Source organism: Capra hircus, chromosome 11, assembly GCF_001704415.2.
Source record: "Capra hircus breed San Clemente chromosome 11, ASM170441v1, whole genome shotgun sequence".
In the NCBI taxonomy this organism is placed as follows: domain Eukaryota; kingdom Metazoa; phylum Chordata; class Mammalia; order Artiodactyla; family Bovidae; genus Capra; species Capra hircus.
Genome location: NC_030818.1, coordinates 102,159,743 through 102,181,136, shown reverse-complemented (window position 1 = coordinate 102,181,136; position 21,394 = coordinate 102,159,743). Strand labels below are relative to the sequence as shown.

The following is a 21,394-nucleotide window of genomic DNA, read 5'->3' as shown; positions in this document are numbered from 1 at the left end:
ACAGGCTTGTCCATTTATAACAATCTAATGGGAAAGACAGACATCACACAGCGAATGACATCCTGCATTTACTGTTGCACTGAGTGCTACAAAGGAGAAGCATGCCAGGAGAGCCAAGGAGTTTGATAGGTGGAGGCAGGAAGTCTGGAAAGGCTCCTCTGAGGATGTAGCAGGTGAGCCTGGATTTGAGGAATGAGTACAAGAGGGTGGGTTGGGGACTTGGGTTTGGAAGTAGCATGTGCAAAGGCCCTGAGGAGAGAAGGAGTTCGGGACAGCCTCAGAATTTAAGGAAGACCAGGATGGCAGAGAGTAAAGCTGAGGCTGGTGAGCTGGACAAAGGCAGATTCTTCATAGCTCAGGTCACACATTCTGGATTTTAGCCTGAGCGCAATGGAAAGCCCGCCTGATACTGTGTTTAACTCGAAACACTTAGAAAGACGTTGATATGGAAATAAAGAATGACTGGGATGATGGGGGGTCTAAAGTTTGTGTCGTGTTTGGAATATTTGGTGCAAAGAAGGAGAAAAAAAAAGGAATTCTGTGGTGAACAGGAGTGTTGTGTACAAGAGTTGGTGCCAAGAACAAACTGCAGACGAAGACTTGGATCTTCCAGGAAACAGATTTTGCCTGAATGTCAGAAAGAACTTCCTGACCCCTGGAATTTGGTTGGGAACAGAATGAGCTGCCTCGTGGGGTGGAGAACAGTAGGAGGAGGTGCAGGCAGGAGCTGCAGGGCTGCCTGGCAGGGCTCCTGCGATGGGAGGTCCACGCATGCGCAGCGGGAGAGGCCTTTAGGCCTTTTTGTGCTTCAGGAGCCTGTGATTCTATAAACCAAGCAAGATCTGCACATTTCATCCCATCTTGCAAATGGGACCTGATTCTTGACTTCATTTCTTTTTCAGTCTGAATATTCAGGATTTTGTAAAAATAAATTTGTGACATTTGTAAAATGAAGGAGATTATCAATACTAAATGTTAATACCAGTGCTAAATATTAATACCAAATATTTGAAGTTATATATATTGAATTAGCTACAGGTCCCCTTAGGGTTGCCAGGAACAGAGAACTGTTGTTAATGCCGGGTTAGTCAGAAGCTGACAGTCACAGTTAAAGCACACAGAAGTCCTGATCTCAAGCCAGGAGGAAGATGGCATGTTCCAAGAGAAACCAGAACTCCAGAATAGTGAGCCCCAGCTACTCAGGGGATGTTTGTATATTCATGTGTAATGTAAATTAGACGAGAAGGTCAAGGAAAATAGAGGAATTGGATATTCTTCTCCTAGGGGAAGTTTGGACGTCATGCATTTAACAACATTCATGTTATGGAAATAAGAAGCAACAGGCAAGAAAATATCTCGTGTTGTTTCCCGTAATCGGTGATCAGATGGGGAATGGAAAGGCGATGAAGTGTTGGAAATAATTGCAATGGAGGTGATGGATGGAGCAGAATTCTCATTTGGAATGGAAGCTGGGAGGAGGAATCGTCTCCAAACCCCCTGAATCTGGGGGAGCAGCATGAGGGCAGAGAATGACAGCCATCCAAACGCTCAGGCTAGGCGGTAATGAAGGTTTCCGCTTCCTGGGCACGTGCAGTAAGCGATGGGCTTTGTTGGTAGAGAGAGGCAGGATTCATCTCTCCCCTTCCCCGTGCTTGCCGTGTAAATGGATTCCCAGGGATTTGGATCACCTTAGCTGCACATTTCACTAGGTGGGTCCTCCCTTCCCTGCAAACAGACTCCAGTTGTTAACATTCAGCCTGAAAAATGTCTCTCTCTTGATGGTCTTGGTGGAAGTAGAGGTTAAGACGATTGGTGAGGTCTGGTAGATGTATCAGCTGAGATTTGTGGGGTTTTTTTTCCCTTTGGGGGGAGAAAGGGCCGAATTAAAGAATCTGATTGCATACCCTAAACTTGCTTGACATATGGGGAGTAATGATCTCTGCAGGGAGAAATGCAATTCTGTGGGCAGTCAGGCTTCACTCTGAGGTCTGTCTTCATGGACTGACGCATCTCTTGTCGCTCTTTCCTTTTGGGAACAACGCAGCAAGCAGCAGCCACCAAAAGAAAATGCCAGGCGTCCAGCGAGGCTCCCCCAGCGAAACGGAGGAGCAAAGCCTCTTTTCTCCCGGCCAAGAAAACTGCCGCGAAAGAAACTCGCAGGACCCTGAAGGGGAAGGCACAGAGGACGTTTTCTCCCAAGAAGCCCTCAGCCGGCGCGAGGGACGGAGACCAGGAGCAGAAGCCGGGCGCCAAGACTTCATCGCTGTTCAAAAACAACCCTGAGATCCCGGAACTCCCCAGGTATGGCCAGGGGCGGACGCCCTGCGGGAACGAAAGAGATTAAGTGTCTTCTGCCCTTTTCTTTGTCTCTTGGAACTGATGGCCTGCATCTTATTCGTTATTTGCAGACCTGTAGTAGAGCAGGTGCAAGAGAAGGTGTTCACTTCAGATGCTTTTCAAGCCCTGGACCTCCACCCACATCTCGTAAGTATCCCTCCTTATTTTCTGGGTGTCTCGATTTTGAGGGTCTGTTTGTTCATTCAGAATGTCTGTGAAGTGACAGTTCTAGGAAGAAAAAAAAAAATCAAAGAAGGGTTATATCTGCTCCAGGTACCCAGCTAAACTGAGATTGATAAGACGCTTTTCCAGGACAGTTCACGTGAGCTTAGGAATCTGTTCACTGTCCTCACCCCTACCCCAGCCCACCCCCCTTTTTTGTTTTTTGCTCACCTAACTCACGTTAGGACTGGGACTCCACTTGCTTGACTTGAAGACCACCTCATACTACTGGATAAATACGCATCAAGACTGTTTTGGGTGGCCAGTGTCACAGCGACCCTAGGAGAGGGGGATGAACTGTTGTCTTGCTATTAAGGGAGTTATAAAGAACTGAAGGAAGAAGGGTCTTTTAGAACATGGACACTTAAGAAACCCAGACAGCCATGAGTGAGTGTTCCAGGCGTGTTTACGAATAAGGTGAGAAAAGTACATCCACTTCTGGGAAGTCCAGCTTTTCTTGGCTCAGATGGTCATGGCTTCACCTGCTGCTGCTTCTGGGCAGGTTACCTTTGCTCGCGTTCTCAGCGCAGAGTGCAGCAGCTTTCCGCGTCTGGGTACTGTGCGCGCTGGGAGATGGGACCTCTGTGTCTCAGGGGCTGCCCCGCGTGTTGTAGGATGTTTGGCAGGTCCTGTGCTCACCCACTGCCAGGACCATCCCTGCCCCCCAGTTGTAACAACCAGCAGTTTCTCCAGATGTTGCCACACGTCCTAGGCAAGCTGGCGGGGAAGCAGTGTGCAGAACCACCCCTAGTTGAGAACCATTGGTTTGGAGGAACTTGATTGGATTGTGATGATCAGTTTTTACCCCAGTATTTTCCCCTTCTTTGCATCCTTATTTGCATTAAATATATTTATACCAAAAAAATTATATAAAGTATTTAATTTATTTTTTGTCATTTCTCTTAGATTTCCACGATAAATACAGTCTTAAAAATGTCTAGTATGACCAGGTAAGAGTTCTGGGTCACTTATTTTCTCAGGATTTAAGTGGGTATAAGCAAATAAAATCTGAATTGTCCCTGGAGGACAGCAAACTCATGTCTTGGCTTAGAGAGCAATGCCAGGTTATTAACCCCTGAGGGCTTGGTAACCACTCGGCTTCCCCATGCAGTACGTGGGACTGGGTCTCCATCCCTGCCACCCTCAACTCTAAACTCTTAAGAGGTCTCTTGTCCAGAGGTGGTCTGTGTGGGATGCCACTGTGGTCTGTGCTGCCTGAAAATAATTTGTCTAAAATACAAAATTTATCTTGTCATTTCTTAGTAGTAAGAAGTAGAGTCAGCTACAAGATAGGAGTAAATACTTGGTTGGGTGTAATGGGATGCTGAAAAAAGATTTTAAATGGTAGTCACAACTCCTGGAAAATGGAAATGGAGTAGTGGGAGGGAGAGGTCTGGAGCAAAAATGACCCCCGCCCCTCACCACCACCCCCCCCCCCCCCCCCCCCCCCGCCTTGAGTATGTGTGCTTATGCACGTTTTAATGTCGCCCGTCACTTGGAACTGTTAGTAAAAGTATCAAAGAAAAAATGAGCCCCTTTGTTACTGATTTGTTCAGTTTTAGCAATCAAATGTGATTTCCATATCCTTTCAGTTTTTTTTTTAATTTTCTTGAAATAGAATTCGTTTATAATGTCTTAATTTCTGCTGTTACAGCAGAGTGATTCAATTATATATATGTATATTCTTTTTCATGTTCTTTTCCGTTGTAGTTTATCACAGGACATTAGTTCCCTATACTATGCAGTAAGACCTTGTCATTTTAGTTGTTTGTTTTTGAATACACACCTGGACACACATCTTACCGTGTCTGTGGCAGTCATATTTGGTTTTCTAGAGAATGGGCAGCAATTCTTGGCTGTCTGCGGGGCTCACAAGTCTCCCTTTCTCTCTTCTGCTTGGGAATCTTTCCATAATGTCTTATTGCTTCGTATTCCCTGGTTCAGAAGATAATGTGATATGCTTTGTAGTGGCTCCAGCTTGTCATCATGCTGGTCACATTTTTCTTTTTAATTAGTGTAGCATACCAGCCAATCTCTGGGCTGCCTCAACTTTTTCAGCCCCAAAAGTTCCAAAAATTTAACTAGGGTTTTGCCCTTCTAACCATCAAGGGTTTCTCAGCCCTTCCCATGACTGTTCAGGTGACCTCGAAGGTGACATAGAGCCTGGAGCAGTTGCATTCTGTGGATCTTGTGTCTCTGCCTGTAAACCTGGGCAGGTAGTAAGTACATCATAGATAAGCATGTGCTCTTTCTTTCGGGCGGCCCAAGCGTTCAGAAGCAGAGCATCCCCGTGTTGCTGGAAGGCAGAGATGCCCTCGTGCGATCCCAGACGGGCTCAGGTCAGTCATCACTTGATTTCTGCCCTTCTTCCACAGTCATGTGGTGAGCTGTCTGTTGATGATGGTGGCTGCTTTGTTTGGTGGGGGGAGGGGAGCCCATGCTTGCTTCTGATCAGAGCCTTGAAAGGAGGGGGATGATAATAGGACCACGATCAGGAATGATCAGAAGGGAGTCAGGTTCCACGGTCATTTCTCAGCGTCCCTCCCAGGGCTCCACCTGGTCTCACCATCTATGGCTAGAGCCGTCCATCTTCACTCCAGTGGCAATGAATTTTTTTTTCTGGTGTTAAAGCACTCTTCCCATGAACACGCACTGATCAGATGCCAGTTGTTGTACTCAATCACGGAACACTGGTTTTGTTCCAAAACAGCCTGGAAGGGCTTTTCTGACCTTTTGTGCCTGTAAGAGCAGGTCAGCTGTCCTTTCCGCCCCCGCTCAGCCACTGTCCAGGTGGGTGGAAGCCCAAGGGTTTTGCCATCCGTGGTTTCTCCTTGGTTTCTGGAGGCCGGCTCTGGGCTTCCAACTGGCTCCTGACTGTGAAAGCACCACCGAGGACACTTCTGCCTTCAGAAGCTCCTATGAGAGGTTGAGGGTGACCCCGGGGAGGGGAGCGTCTCTAGTTCCTAGGAACATTCACTGAGCTGAGCTTCTGTGAGATTTGGGGAGCGTGTCATTGTCTTCTTTGTTTGACGTTAAAGGAGCGAAGCTGCAGGCTTATTAGAAGCACTGCATTCACAGAGCAGAGCTGTGACAGACAGGTGCCTTCCGTTTTCCCCTGAATGTGAGTGCACTTTTCCTATCCCCAGACTTCAGAGCGGTGCCAGTTTCCTTTACTATCTTTGGTTTTCTGACGTCCTCAGGCTCTAGTTTTAATTCCTCTTGTCTTCTTTTAAAAGGTAAAACCCTTGCCTATTGCATCCCTATGGTCCAGTCTCTTCAAGCAATGCAATCCAAAATACAGGTGAGTAGGAAGGCTGTCTTTCTGGGAGTTCCCTGGCGGTCCAATGGTTAGGACTTGGAGTTTCACTGCCAGGGCCCTGGGTTCAGTCCCTAGTTGGAGAACAAATATCCTACAAGCTGCTCGACAAGGCCAAAAAACAAAAGAAAGTGCATTTTTTCTGTTATTGTTCATGGTGCATATGAAACCATCAAACTGAACCAAAGCAGTAAAATCTTTTCACTTAGCTTTGTTGTCCTATCTCTGTTGAGTTCATTTACTATATAAGCATGTTGCATCTAAAGATTGTGCCCAGAGTGGGAGATAGAATAAAAAATAGAACAAATAATAGACAACTGTAACAGTCATTCTAGCAGGTCTACTAGGGAACATTTGTAAGATGCTACCTCTGTGTCAGACATGGTGCTGTATGCTTTGCTCAGGTTATCTTCTTGGCTTGCTAACTGCCCTAATCGCACTGAATTGGAAGGAATTACTGTTACCTCAACTTGACAAAAAGACAAGGAGACTTGAAGTTAAATACCATTCTAAGGCCATGTGGGGAGTGAGCCTGAAGTTGGGCCTCCACCTCCATTCTCTTTGGCTCCAGAGGCCAAGCTCTTCTTACCAGAAAAGGTTAGCATTGTATTAAAAACAGGGATTTGGCATGAATGGTAGAAGGGAAAAGAAGCACCCCATTAGTGAGCGTGACAGTTGGGCCGCCTTATGTTTCGTATTTTCTTGGACCTCTCTTTAGTTGTGAAAGAGGGGCCCACTTAGCACCTGGGCCAGAGGGGCCAGAACTAGGTTCCTTGGCATGGATCCTGAGGAGGCCGCAGGAGTGCCGTGTTCCATGGGCATCAGGATCATCTCAGAACCCAACTTGGAATCTCACGAGTAAACCCTGGTTATTCTGAGTTGAGAGGAAACGGTGAGAATAGAAATAGGAAGTGGAGTAGTTCACAGGCAGATGAGAAGAGCTGGTTGGTCACTTTTTTCCTTGGTTTGGGCACGCAGAATTGGATGTGTGTCGAGCCTTCCTGTTATTGCAGTGACAAAATAAATAGTGATAGTGTTGGGTTCCTGTCCACAGTCTAAAACAAAGACCCTGAGTCCAAACTGACACAAATGAATTGTTGGCTAAACAGACGGGACAAGGGGAAGCCCTTCCTTACAGTAGAATTCCGGTGAATTCGTATAGGACATCATCATATAGCAAGCAGTGATACTGCTTCAGGCAGGAGTCACCAGAGATGCGAGAGTGAGTGGATTAAAGTGTGATGAAAATGGGATATTTACACACTCAAGTTATCTTTCCAGGAAATAGAGGAAACAATGGTAGCCTTATAGTGGGGAGCCTGGCTGTCACCACCTCAGCCACGTGGTCACGGGGGACCTCACCAGTGCTGGGTTGTGTTGACCTCACAGGTCTCCTGCTAGGGGTATGAAGGATAAAATTGTACTTCCCTGGTTTTCTTTCATGTATATATTTTTTTCTTTTTAATTTTCCTTTATTTTTGCTGTTTGTTTGTTTGTTTTTGGTTGTGCTGGGTCTCCATTGTTACACAGGCTGTTCTCTGGTTGCGGCAGGTGGGGCTGCTCTCTAGGTGTAGTGTGAGGCTTCTGTGGTTGCAGCTTCCAGGCTCTGAGCACAGGCTCAGTAGTCGCGGTGTGTGGGCTTAGTTGCTCCATGGCATGTAGGATCTTCCAGGGTCAGGGACTGAGCCTGTGTCTCCTGCATTGGCAGCTGGATTCTTTACCACTGAGCCACAGAGGAAGTCCTTCTCTGGTTTTCTTGCCAAAAATGCACAATTCTAATTTGATCACAAACATCAAATAAAGCCAAGTCAAAAGACATTCTACACAGCAACTGCCAAGTACTCTTCAAAAGTATTAAGGTCACAGAAGACAAAGATACACTAAAGCTCTACCCCAGAGTAAAGGAGATGAAAAAAACATGACAGCTGAGTGCTATGTGCGGCCCTGAATTGGATCTGAGTCTGGAAAAAGGCGTGTTAGAAAATCAGGTAACAAAATTTGAATAAGGTCTTGGATTAACTGATAATATTGATTCAGTGTTAATTTCCAGTGTATCAGGTTGGCCCAAAGGTTTGTTCAGATTTTTCCATAAGATCTTAACATAATGATTTTGAGAATCAATGTCATATAAGGAAGCTGGGAGGAGGGGATAAGAGAGTTCTTTGAACTATTTGTGTAGTTTTGTGTAAGCCCGAAATTATTTCAGAATGAACATGTTCAAATTTATTTAAACTTTTTTTAGATGATTTTAAGTCAATAAAACAAATCCTACACAATCATTCAAGTGACAGAACCTTATGTAGTTATTGGAAGTGATGTTTTCTTCAGTTCCTCTTTGTGAACTTGATAGGCATTCTTGCTGTGTTAACAAAGGGAGGTTACAAAGCAGTGTGTATAATGAGAGTCCAGTTTCATAACTGATGGTGGTGGATATGCACATACATATGTGCGTGCACACTCAGAGATGAGAAAGACACTTTTCAAACTAATACTGGTTTTCTCTGAGGTGGATGAGTGAGAATTCTGTTTCCTGTGGACGACTGGTGTTTCCTTCCACTGGGTACTTCGGAGTGCTGGGATTCATACAAGGGCTTTCACATTGTACCTGGTACAGGTTAGAGAAGAAATATGAATTATTAGGTCAGTGTGGTAAAGTCTCAGCCCTTTAGATACTCCAGGAGAACATCTGTAGACAGTGGAGGGTTTTTTCCTTCTTGGAAAGTTGCAGGGTTTGGGCGTATATCTGAGTTGGCGTGGGTCCCACAGTTCCAGCGCAGCTGACTCATTTCCTGGACCTGCGAACTAAGGACAGCAGAGATGTAATTGTGTTCCTAGAGCGGACAGCGTGGTGGGGCTCTGCTCAGAACCTGGGTCTGAGTGAGACGTTGAGCGCATCATTCCATCCCTGTATGCCCCAGGGGGAATCACGGGGAGCCTGTGTCCTGGGGTTGCCAGGATTAAGGAAGGTGTTGCACCAGGAGAGTGGAGCCCTGCTTCCCTGATCCTGGCAACAGTATGTGCCCGCTCAGTGTCCTCGTCGTCAGCAACGTGGACTTGTATGAAGGGCAGTGTCCTGAATTGCTTATATTCAGAGCATTAACCAGCCGTGTATGTCATTGCTTTTATTTACTCAAGTATTTTTTTAATATCAATAACAGCTCATTCTATTAAAGATGGAAGTATTCTGTAGAAACAGTTTTCCAAGCCCAAATTTATTTCAAGTAACATTCAATATAGGCCCTTGTGGTTCAATGTAAACGGATCCGGCCTCTTAAAAACCCGTCTGGAGGGAGCAGCGAATTCAAGGCACCCAGCAGAGTCGTCAATTACTGTAGTGATGGGACGAGAATGGACCAATTTTCTGTGTTTCCACGCTTTCAGCTCCTTGGGCTCTCTCTTTTTTTTTTTTAACATCCCATCCATCCTTCCTCACTCCCTTCTGCCTTGCGAGGAACTGATTGTTCTTTCTTCTTCTCTGTGTAGTAACACCTTTTGAAATGTCAGAATCTCTAACGCTGCGGTGTTGATACCGTTGTACTAACATGTTTACTGTTCCCCGCCCGGGCTTCAGTGCCGTCTTGCAAAGATGTTGAGTACAGACACTCCTAGTTTGAATTCCAAATCTTTTTCTCCTTATAGGTAAATATTTCCTATGCAAAACATGAAAACCATCCTTGTAATTTGATTTGCCACTAAATCTGTACTTAGCTTCTACACTAATGTGGTTTTTTTTTTTTCCCCAAGATTTTTTTTTTTTATGTGGACCATTTTTTTAAAGTCTTTATTGAATTTGGTGCAGTATTGCTTCTGTTTTCTCTCTTGATTCTTCGGCTGCGAGGCACGTGGGGTCTTAGTTCCCTGACCAGGGATCAAACCCACACCCCCTGCATTGGAAGGTGAAGTCCTAGCCACTGGACCACCAGGGAAGTTCCCTAACAGAGTTTTGGTTCCTCCCGTGTCCCAGCACTTTGGAGATGCAGGGCACCACTGGACTCTTTTCAGATTACTTTGTTTTCTTCTATCATTGTTACTGTTATTTATGGATATAATGTATAGAAAGTGAAAGTGAAGTCGCTCAGTCATGTCCGACTCTTTGCGACCCCGTGGACTATAGCCAGCCAGGCTCCTCTGTCCATGGGATTCTCCAGGCAAGAATACTGGAGTGGGTTGCCATTTCCTTCTCCAGGGGATCTTCCCAACCCAGGGATTGAACCCGGGTCTCCTGCATTGCAGGCAGACGCTTTATCCTCTGAGCCACCAGGGAAGCCCATGGTAAAAAAAAATCTCTTGAAGAGTACCAGAGAGCATGCAGTGAGCAGTGAGTCGTTCTACTGCCCCTTGGCCCAAATGGCACAGCTCTTAGGATAGTGTGGTCGTTAGCAGCAGCTTCTTGTTTATCCTGCCAGGGATATTCTTTGAGTGTAAAGTAAGTCTGAGTATGCATAGTTCCCCCCACTTTGGCTGAAGTTTTTGTTTGTTTGATACAGAAATGGTTGCTTGCTATGCATGATTTTGCCTTGCTTTTTTTCACTTAATATGTTTTGGGGATGGTTTCTTATCATTACTGTGTTGACCTGCTTTTTTTTTTTATGGCCTTTTAGTATTCCACTATATGTTTGTTCCATAAATTATTGAGTCATTCCCTCATTGATGGAATTCATGTTGTATTCAACATTTTGCTACAAAGCAATTAAACAACTTCTTTACACACACTTATGAATCTTTTTGAGAAATTCTTATAAATGGAATTTGTATTTTTATTTGGTAGATAATGCCAAAATTGATCTTAAAAGGAGTTATACCAATTTTCATTCCCACCAACAGTGTACAAGAGTTTCTGTGTCCCTATTCCTTTATCAACACTGTCAGCTGTTTTATTTTTGCTCATTGACGGGAAAAATATTGTGTCATGGTTTTAATTTGAATTTCTCTTGGGAGTAAAGTTGAGCATCTTTTCACATGTTTAAAAGTCATATTTTGAGTTATTATTTCCATAAATTAACTGTTATGCCCTTCTCCATTTTTCTGTTTGAGTTGATGGGTTTTTTATTTTTATTTTTAGTTGAATTACAAACATTTATAAACTAATAAATGGTCCTTTCTCTTATGTATGGCATATTTTTCTCCATGTTATTTGATTCAATTTTGTTTAGGTATTACTTTTTCATTGTGAAATTTTAAATTTTTTGCGTAATAAAATTCTTCATGTTTGATAGTTTCTGAGTTTTATGTCATCTGTAAAAAGGCCAGCTTAACTCCAACTTTATTTTTCTAGCTTAGTTTTAAAAGGGCATTTAAATTGTTCATCTTTTCATTGCTGATATAAATTGCCCCTTACTGTATTTCCTTACTTTTTATATGTATTTGATTTAATTCTGGACTGTATTTGCTATTATAATCTCTTATGTGCTAGCATCAATTTTTAAAAAACTACTACAGATTTAAGTTGTTTTAACACTTGATGTTCAGAAATATCTTGATTATTCCTGCACATTTGTTTTTCCACGTGAACTTTGAAATCAGCTTACCTGGTTATGTATATTATCTTTTATATGCATGTATATGTATATTTGTGACTTTTATATATGCATAAATATGCATGTTCATGACGTTTTTATTAGAATTGTATTACATTTATGGATTGATTTAGGGAGATTAGCTTATTAATAATATTGACTCTTCTTATCCAAGAATCATTTATTTAAATTTTATTTTATGTTCCTCGGAGGTATTTAACATTTTTTTATTGTATTTTTGTGAAGTGTAGTTTTTATGTTGAGTTGTTTTATTTTTTGCTATTCCCAAACATGGTTCCATCTAACTTTCTGCATTGGAAGGTTATTGATTTTTATATATTAATTTTATATTCAGCTAGTTGACGGAATTGTCTTTCTGTAATAGATTTTCAAGTGATTTCTTAAGCTTTTTTTTTCTTTAGGATAAAATATCATCTGCTAATAATGACAACTTTACCTCCTACTTTCCAGATTCATGCATATTTCTTTGTCTGATTGCATGGGTCAGGACTTCTAGATCATTGTTCCATGATAATGGGCTTCCCTGGAGTCTCAGACTACATAGAATCCCAGGGAGACCTGGGTTCGACCCCTGGGTTGAGAAGATCCCCTGGAGGAGAAAATGGCATCCCACTCCGGTATTCTTGCCTGGAGAATCCCATGGACAGAGGAGCCTGGCGGGCTCCAGTCCACGGGGTCGCAGAGAGTCAGACACACTGAGCGACTGAGCCTAGGCACAGTGGACCGTCTTGTCACTTTGTTTAAGAAGACTGCTCCTGATGTTTACAAGTGGCTACCCTTAATATCTCCAGATTCCTATGACCTGTGTTCATTCAACTCATGGCATTTCTTTCCTTCTGTTCAACAGCGTGGTGATGGCCCCTACGCTCTGATACTAGTGCCAACAAGAGAGGTAAGCAGTCCCACTTTCGGGATGTGTGCTGATAACAAGTTCTTTCAGCAATATCATTGAATAAGGTTCAAGTGTTTTGACTATTTTTCTCCCTACTGCACCAATCACCGCACTCTTTTCCTTTGCCAGGGAACCATCCTCTGGTTCCTGACAAGAAGAAAAATTTGAGTAGTCTTAGAAACCAGAAGTTTTTGGTTTTGGAGAAGTGTGTTTCTATTATCTAAAAACTAATGACATTATAGATTTCTTTTAAAAGGAATTAAAATAATTGCATTTTTGTACATTTTTTTTCTTTTACAACTTAATTAAAAATTAAAAGCAGTTGACCCTAAAAATGAACCTTTTTTTTTTTTTTTAACTTGTTTCTGAAAGTTAAGCTTTTTGATATTTTTCTTCTTTCTTGGTGGGAATCTCTTCTATCCAGTTTATTTTATTTGCCTGTGGAGGCAATTGCAGATCAGGATGTGTGTTTCCTGTATCAAATGCCAATCACTTCCTTGCAGAGAACAGATCTCGGTGACGGAGGTTTCAGCCCAGCCTTTTGTATATCCTGCAGTGCCCTGTCTCAGCTCCATCCAGTGAAGGAGCAGGCATGGAGCTATTTAAATTTTTACAGCAGCAACCTCGCCTCTTCCCTGGGATGCTTCATGAATACTAAACACATGGAAACTGTGTATCTTCCTTGGATAAAGGGATTACGTAGAGGCTTTGTTGATGGTTGTTAATGGCTGTAACCTATGTTTATTTTCTCTTTCTCTGATTTCCACTGGGCTTGTTGGTTTCTGTGTTATTTCTGCCCCCCTTAATAAACTTGGGAAATGATCATCTCTGTCTTTAGCAGCTGCTCTGCCCCAACATTAGGAAATAGTCATGTCACCTCTACAGCTGCGACCCCAAGGCTAGCCTGTTGCGTCACCATACCCCTTCACACATACTACGTTCTCTCTTTCCAGAGGGAGCCAGATTCAGGTCACCTCTGCTTCATTTTCTTCCATCTTTATGCACCATAGACGGTACCTGTCTGCACGGTACTCTGGGAATTTGAGCCAGCAGAGGGAGCCCAGGACACTGTGTTTGCGTCTGTCCAAGAAATAGACTCTCCAGACTGACAGGTTTCAGCATCGGCCTGAGAACAAGATGTATTTCCCAAGGAGATCCTGTGCATAGGACTTTTTTCTTATCACTTCACACTGTCTAAATTTTTAAAAATAAATGAAAAGGAAGGGCGGGATCTTGCTCATCATTTCTCACTTTTTCATGTTTACAGCTGGCTCTGCAAAGCTTTGATACTGTCCAGAAACTGCTTAAGGTAAGGCAAGCCACGAGTTCAGCTTTGTCTTTTTTTCCCGACTTTTTGAGGAAAGAGATCCCACAGTCTTTCTTTTATTTTCAAAGAGCTAGGAATCACTCCAGTGTCCCTCCATTCCCTGGTTGTCTCTGCTCTCCCCAGGTACAGTTTGTAGGTTTTTGTTGATCTAAACCTATGAATCACTGATTTCTGGCTTAGCGAGTTTACTGATGTTTCCTGGTACTTCCATTCCTATAATCTATTCATCGTCGTCACTAGCAAGCAACGTACAGAGCTTCACAGGTACAACCTTAAGGTGATCCAGTGAAAGCAACTTAACAGGCCGCAAGCAGGGTTTGTTTCAGAATGAAGAGAGAGAGAGCTTCCAAGTCAAAGCCTGCCAGCCCACCAAATTATAATGCGAATTAATCTCTCCTTTTCTTTCATCATGGGTGGCAATGAGGAAGCATTGTATTTGGGTTTGATCTTAACCAAAAAGGAAAAAATAAAAAATGGCAGTAGACTCACTGAAACGTTTTTTCAGTTCAGGCTCTATGGGGAAAGGCAGAGAAGCTCCTTGAATCATTTAAAAAGCTCATATTCCTCTCTCGCAGCATCGGAAGCTAGTTGAATAGTTGTAATTTAGGTTAGTGCTGGTAACCACGGGCCTGGCAATGCCTCGGAACTCTGTCTGCACAGTATTGCCTCCTGCCCTGAGAAGCTCTCCCTCCCAACTTCCAGAAGGAGCAGGAATTTGCAGTTAGGCTCTGTTCTGTAAACGGGGCTTCACATTGATTATGGTCTGATGTCTTTCTGTAGCCGTTTACCTGGATTGTGCCTGGAGTGTTAATGGGAGGAGAGAAGAGAAAATCAGAAAAGGCCAGGTAGGGAGAGTTTTGTTTGCTGTTAATTCCTCCTTCAATCTGCCCTGTCTTCCTCTTCTCTAAGACTTTGGCCCTTCTCAGTCTGGGGAGAGCCTTGTCCCAGACGGTGGTTCCTAGTCCCAGGATGTACAGACAGCTCGAGTCCCCGTGAGGGATTGTTATAAACAGTGCTATTTGTTTTAAATATTGATGAGCCTACCAGTGGCTCCCTTTTGATGTGATCAGTGACAGCTCCTTACTTTCTTAACTCGCACCCTCAACCCCTCCCACCCCCCAATATCCATGGTCCCCCTTGCTAAGGATACATCACCTTAGACTCCCTTTTGTGACATTGGGAGTTTGGGAATTTGTTGTTTGATTTTACAAAAACAAGATTATAAACCTACATGATGCTTTACATCTTGCTTTTTATACCCAAATACATTTATTTGTAATGCTGTGTTAGAATTGGTCATGGGTGTCAGTAGAAAATTATTGCAAAAAGTATATCCCAAATTGTCTGCATTCTCTTGAAGACGTTTTTATTTTATTGTAGCCTCATGCTTAGTAGTTATGTCCAGCCCTGTGTGTAATGTGTAACCAAGGAGCAGATACTAAACGTGAAATCTTCAAATATTGGCTAGGATGAGATTCCACTCCACCGTAAATAACAGCAACGGTGCCACAAATGATATGGAAGTTTTTTTTCTTTTTCTTTCACATTTAAGAAGCTGGCTGGCATGGTGCATGCACCAGCGTGAGCATCCCTGGCTCATTCTGTGTTTTTTGTGCCATTAAGTGAGGCTTTTGTTTTCAATCTTTCCTCATAGTGTTAGGTAGTTGTTGGAGCTCCAGCCATTATATCTAGCTTCCTGCCATGCCTCCTTCTTCTAAAGGTACTGATAGGATTTGCATCTTTCCTTTTTCCACATATCTTATTGCTAGAACATAGCCATGCATCCACTTAACAACAAGGGCAGCTGGAAAATGTACTCACCTGAAAACTGTACACTTTTATTACCGCGGGCTGATGGGATAAAGGACGTCTGGGGAGTAAGAAGTTAAATTTGTTCTGCCTAGTCTGGGGCAAGGTGGGGTACATTGCCTGGAAGTTACAACAAGGATTCAGTGTAAGAAACCTTCCAGCCATTAGAGCACATTGACATGGGATGACTCATTCATGTAAAGGGATTCCCTGGCACAAGCGATGTGACAATCTGGAATGTTCTAGAAAGCATCAGATAAAGGGCATTGGTTATATAGTAAAGATTCATTTGAGACTTAACGGTTTTACGATTTTAATAGAATTTCAGCACTTGCAGTTATTTTCTGCAAGAAAGGGAAACTACAGGGAAAAGCTAAAACCTAAATGTATCTTTGTATCTCCCTGTTGTCGGGTTTGCCATGACTCAGACTGGAGCACCGTGGCTCTGGCCAGGAAACTCTCTTCCTTAACCCTTTCGCTGTGTCTTCCATTGATGCGGCTCTGTCAGATTTACTTTCTGTTGTGATGTATACTTTTAAACAGGCTCCGAAAAGGAATAAATATCCTTATCTCCACTCCTGGGCGCCTGGTGGATCATATAAAATCCACCAAGAACATCCATTTCCGTCAGATCCGTTGGCTCATTCTGGATGAAGCAGACAGGTGAGCCCTTCTGGGAAGCATGAGAGGTGAAGGGAAAGGGCTGTTGCTGGGTCTTCACTGAAACTTCTGGAGCCCTGTAGCATTCCATGTATTCATGGAGATTAAAACTCCTTCCTTGAAACCACAGAATCTTGGATTTGGGTTTTGAAAAGGACCTCACGGTGATCCTCAACGCTGTGAATGCTGAGTGCCAGGAACGACAGAACGTCTTGCTGTCGGCAACGCTCACGGAAGGTGAGTTGAAAAGAGACTCTTTGTTCTCAGTGAAGAGGAGGGGCTAGACATGAGCTGCCCCTTGGCTGTCTGCCTGGCTTGGTTCTCAGCCTCAAGGTAGGGGCCGGGGAGGCAAGGAGGAAGATGTCCTGAGAGGACTGCTCTCCAAACCGCATGTCCTGCGTGTCCGGCCTCCTCCCCCCGCATCCTGACTCTCCAGTCCCTGGCGTCTGGGCAGAAGGAGAAAGGGCAGGTCCCAGGTCCAGCACCCTCGCGGGAGGGAGAGGCTGCTGGCACTCACGTCAGTGTGGAGGTAGGAGGAGGCTGGTGGTCTCTAAAGGTTGTCATGGCGGGTGCTGCCCGCTCAGGGCAGGGCTCCTGTCCTGAAGGAGGTGACCTCTCTGCCAGCACATTTCTAAGTATCATCATCCTGACTTTCTCCTAAAGACACTATGGTGGTGTTTAGTTGCTCAGTCGTGTCTGACTCTTGCAACCGTCAGGCTTCTCTGTCCTTGGGATTTTCCAGGCAAGAATACTGGAGTGGGTTGCCATTTCCTTCTCCAGGAGATCTTCCCAACCCAGGGACTGAACCCACATCTCCTGCATTGGCAGGCAGTTTCTTTACCACTGAGCCACCAGGGAAGCCCAGCTGGGACTTTTAAGGCTCTTTTTAAATTAAACCTGAAAAGTACATTCCGTGAACTCATTTCTGTTTTTTCATCCTCGTGAGATGGGGCTTCTTAGCTCTCTGTCGTAGATGGGTGCACTGAGGCTCCACCAGGACCCCCTGCACGCAGAGCACTGCAGGGCGCTTCAGCTCCCGTGTTCCTGCTTGACCTGGTTAACCAGCCAGTGCACGTGTATCAGATGCCATCCACCTGCCCTGCCAGCACTTCTCAGAGTGTGTTCCAACTAGCAGTGACCTAAGAGAGAATCCGTGAAAAAGGGATTCTGTGCTCAAAGAGTGGGGGAAATGCCCCATTCCTACCCCGTCTAGGAGGTTCATGGGCGCAGTCACACAAGTGAAGGTCCTGGCAAGGCCTGTAAACACGGGAAGCCCTATGAAAGAATCCCAGGAAACCTTTTTATCAGGATTTCCATAATTTGCTTGACCACCGAAGCCTTTCTGGGGAGTGATGGGCAGACATCTGTTGCAGTGGTCTTCCACAGGTCAGAGTTTAGAGATATTGGTGGTGTCTATGGGTTTTTAGACCCTGGGAAGAAATTGGTGGATCCCTGGGAGACTGACAGTGGGGCAGATGAGTGTTAGCGTTTGGAGGTACCCATCAGGGATTTCTTAGTAAGCCTGGATGTGTGGTGTCGGGGTGTGCGAATGTGGCGGTTGTACAGCACACACCTGTCAGCTGTTCCTTCTCGCTTTCTCTCAAAGGTGTAGCGCGGCTAGCTGACATCAGTTTACACGACCCTGTCAGCATCTCCGTCCTGGATGAGAGCCACGACCTGTCGAGCCCAGAGAGCGAGGCCTCTCTCGAAGCTTCTCCTCCACAGGCGACTGACGAGCTGGACAGCTTCGCCATCCCAGCCGGTCTTGAGCAGCATGTGGTGGTGGTCCCCAGCAAGCTGAGACTCGTCTGCCTGGCGGCCTTCATCCTGCAGAAGTGCAAGGTAGGTCTGAGGGCTGGGCCTGACCTGATCCTGAAAGGACCACGGTGTTGTTTACGTCAGGTATGGAGGGCAGTGAACTGAGATGCACGTGAAGTTACCAGCTCCACCGTGGTGGCGAGTGCAGGCCATAGCAGAGCTCTTCTCAGTCAGTGGTTCTAGAATTGCAGTAAGGACTCAAGGTTCACTGTGTGCAGCTTGAGATCTGCTTCATAGACCAGTCCTAGACTGACACCAGAGACGTCACGTGGTTGAAGCACGCCGGATGTGAGCCAGATTACATGGGTCTGTGTGCGTGTTTTTAGAGACTCATCCTATTTGTGTGTTTACTGGATTCACGTGATAACTTTCTCTGGTACATGGAAAAATAGTACGTGGAAGGGCTTGAGGGTGCAGCTTCTAGACTGCCTGCGATCCCAGGGTCCCCGTGAGGAGGGCTGTGCGTGGCAAGCCCTGAGTGAGTGAGGGAGGCCGAGCTCACATCAGCTTAGCTCTGAAGCGTATTTGTGTTCTCAGATGCAGGAGGCCTGTTTGAGGTGGCAGCTAAGTCATTTTCCTGTCCTGCATTCTTTGTATGAATAGTGTGGCTGACCAGTATTGTTTTAAAAAATAATTCAAAGCCATCTGTCACCTCTGTTTCCAGTTCGGGGCCAGCCTGCCCACGTGTTTTACAGAGAGATTCATTTTAGTGTCACCTGATCTTAAAAATACATGGTGGTGTTTTCCCCCCTTTGTGTCCGTGCAGTTTGAGAGAGACCAGAAGGTGATCGTCTTCTTCTCAAGTTGCGAGCTGGTGGAGTTCCACTACACCCTCTTCCTCCAGACCCTGCTGAGCGACTCAGGGGCCCTGGCCCCAGAGCGTTTGCCAGCCACCTCCATGCCGTTAAAATTCCTGCGGCTGCACAGCGCCCTGGAGCAAGAGGTGAGCCCTGGCCTCCCTGGACTGGGACCCTGCTGGACCAGGGAAGAGCGTGGCTAAAGTGGGCGACCCCCTGGAGGCCACAGCGGGTGACACAGCCGTTCTCCCGGGGGAGGTGGTGAGGAGCCCCTCGTTCCTGTTCGCTTGTGCTCCAGGAGCAGGTCTCTTCCACCTGAGAGAGCGCGCGGGCCGGCTTGGCCGGACTCTGCCCCCGCCAGCTGTTAAGGCAACAGAGCACCACTAAGTAGCTGGCACCAGGGAAGGCTTTTGCCTTTTTAGTGCCCAGTGTGTAATTAGGGCTTGATGTCTTCAAATTAAGAGCATTAATGGAGCTAAATTGTGGCTCCCATATGGTACTGCTGAGCGTGACTGCTGTCACTGTCAACAAGATGCAGAGCTTTCCCTCGGAGCACTCGGGCCGAGAGAGGACGCGGGCGCCAGGGGCTGCGGGGGCTCCGCGCGGCGAGTGGTTCTGAGCAGGAAGGAGGGTGAAACACTCTCTTCATCTTGGGTAGTTAGGTACCGAGCTGCGTTCACTCTCATTCCGCAGCTGGTCACCGAGCCAGCCGTTCGGGGAGTCGAGCAGGATGTAGGACAAGGTGAGCTCGCCGGAACTGTGGCAGGAGCGACAGGCAGGCCTTGAAGAGGGAGCCAGCTTGTCTTAGAGGAGAGGCTACCAGGCAGCTGAGGAAACGGAGAGCCCGAAAGCAGAGGATGGTTTGGCTAGAGCCACCTTAGGAAAGTCAGAGCGTTTTTGGAGCCAGGGAAGGCCGTCAAGTCTAGCCCCTCTTTATGTTATTGCTTTTTTATTTTAATAATTAAGGAAATGGAGGCTCAGGAAAATGAAGTTACTCAAGGTCACTCAAGGACACAGCTTCTTAACATAAGACTATGCCAAATGTCCTGAATAGTCCAGCCTTAATGAGTTTTTTAAACTCTTGAGTTTTACCTCCAGGTTCCCCATTTCAGTTGAGTTTGTTGATTTCATAATGTAATGCCATTTATGGTTTGTTTTTTAACTCAGTTTACTAGTCCTCTAGGTCTCTTTTCTCCAGAGTCATCCCTCAGAGGAGGTGTGAGGATAAAGAAGAAGCTGAATGTGAGCTCAGGAGCATCTAGGGACTTGAGTTAGGGTGTTTCAGACAGTGCATCTCATAGGGTAGCAGGGTGTTTACAGCTGTGTGCACTGGGGCAGGCTGCCATTCACTGGCTGTGTGACCTCAGGGAAGCATCTGGCCTCTCTGTGCTCGGTGTCCAGGCCTCAAAAGTGGAGAGAACAGTTGTACAGACTTCCGGAGTTGTGGCGGTTCACTGAGTTAGTGCAGACCGAGTGCTCAGTACATGTCAGGGGCCATCCTTGCTGTTATTTCTCTTTCAGAAAAAGTAATTTTTTCATCATTAAATAATTTCTAGTATTTTATTCATGTTGTCCTGTTTGTTAGGTGCTTAGCCGTCACACCCTCCCTGTGAGATGGGCAGGAGGTTGAAGGGAGGGTCTCTATTTCATTTTTTAAACACGAGTGAAGTGTCTTGTCCCGAGGACTAAGCTAAAACCAGGCCCATCACATCTTCCTGGCTAGTTGCCCTGCCCACTGTTCCACGTGATCTCAGTGTGGTCTCCTTGAGTGGCCAACTCAGTGCTTTACGAGCATCACAGAGGGGCTGCTGTTGAAGGAGTTGTCTCCTGATGGCCATGCTGAATCCTCAGGAGTCTGGTCATTGTATTCCTTACTCCATGTCTGCATACAGCATGTCCTGCCTTTAAGGTGTTTCATGGGTTCTTAGAACTTTTTTGGTTTTGACTCCACGGAGAAGCCATGAACTCCCAGGGTTCAGAAACCAGTTCAGCCCTTTACTAACAGTGGATGCACATTAAGAGGCAAGTTCCTTAACCTCTTATGCCTCAGTTTCTCCCCCTGGCCTGGAGGCTGGTGACAGTACCTGTGCAGATCAGGTACGTTCAGACACGTAGAGCACAGGCCAGCTCTGGTACCTGGGAGCCCTCAGTAGGAGCCCTCAGAGGGAGCCTCATGATGTTGCCAGCTGTGTGGTTTGCTTTAAGAGGTGGGATGATTTCATTTCCTTCCTTTGACTTGAAATATTTTTCTCCAGTTAAGACATATGGTTCTTAACAATTTTACAATCATTTAAAAAATAAATTTAAAAAAAATTGCTCTATAGGAAAGGTTGGTTGCTGTTCATCCTCCAGACCACCTGTAGAAAAGGTGTTAGAATAAATTCTGAGTTGGGACCCCCAAGGGCAGGCACTTGCCTTCGGCACCCCTATTCTTGGTGTTGGCCGTCTCTGGAGGGTGTGCCCCCTCCCTGCATTATCTTAATGAAACGTGCTGCTCTCCATTATTTGCCTCTGTCTGGAAGAAGCCTAGTGCTGTAGGAACAGGGTCTTGTTGGATGATATGAAGAATCCACTTCTTCCTCTTCCTCGGCAAAACCTTTCTGTGCCTAGAAGTGGTTACAGTAGTAGGAAGTCGGGAGACTTGTGAGAATCTAAGCCCACCACCTAGCTGGCATTGAG

The 21,394-nt window shown here is 45.4% G+C and overlaps 1 protein-coding gene across 1 annotated transcript in view; it reads left to right on the top strand.

Annotated features, from left to right (window-relative positions):
• DDX31 (DEAD-box helicase 31) overlaps window positions 1-21,394 on the top strand; it is a 73,031-nt gene that overhangs the window by 2,839 nt on the left and 48,798 nt on the right. Inside the window, exons 2-13 of the mRNA XM_018056040.1 lie at window positions 2,045-2,301; window positions 2,409-2,484; window positions 3,466-3,509; window positions 4,828-4,898; window positions 5,796-5,860; window positions 12,260-12,304; window positions 13,572-13,613; window positions 14,412-14,476; window positions 15,984-16,103; window positions 16,231-16,337; window positions 17,707-17,942; window positions 18,685-18,861. Coding sequence (XP_017911529.1) covers window positions 2,045-2,301; window positions 2,409-2,484; window positions 3,466-3,509; window positions 4,828-4,898; window positions 5,796-5,860; window positions 12,260-12,304; window positions 13,572-13,613; window positions 14,412-14,476; window positions 15,984-16,103; window positions 16,231-16,337; window positions 17,707-17,942; window positions 18,685-18,861 — 1,305 coding nt within the window. The remainder of the gene's footprint in view (window positions 1-2,044; window positions 2,302-2,408; window positions 2,485-3,465; window positions 3,510-4,827; window positions 4,899-5,795; window positions 5,861-12,259; window positions 12,305-13,571; window positions 13,614-14,411; window positions 14,477-15,983; window positions 16,104-16,230; window positions 16,338-17,706; window positions 17,943-18,684; window positions 18,862-21,394) is intronic.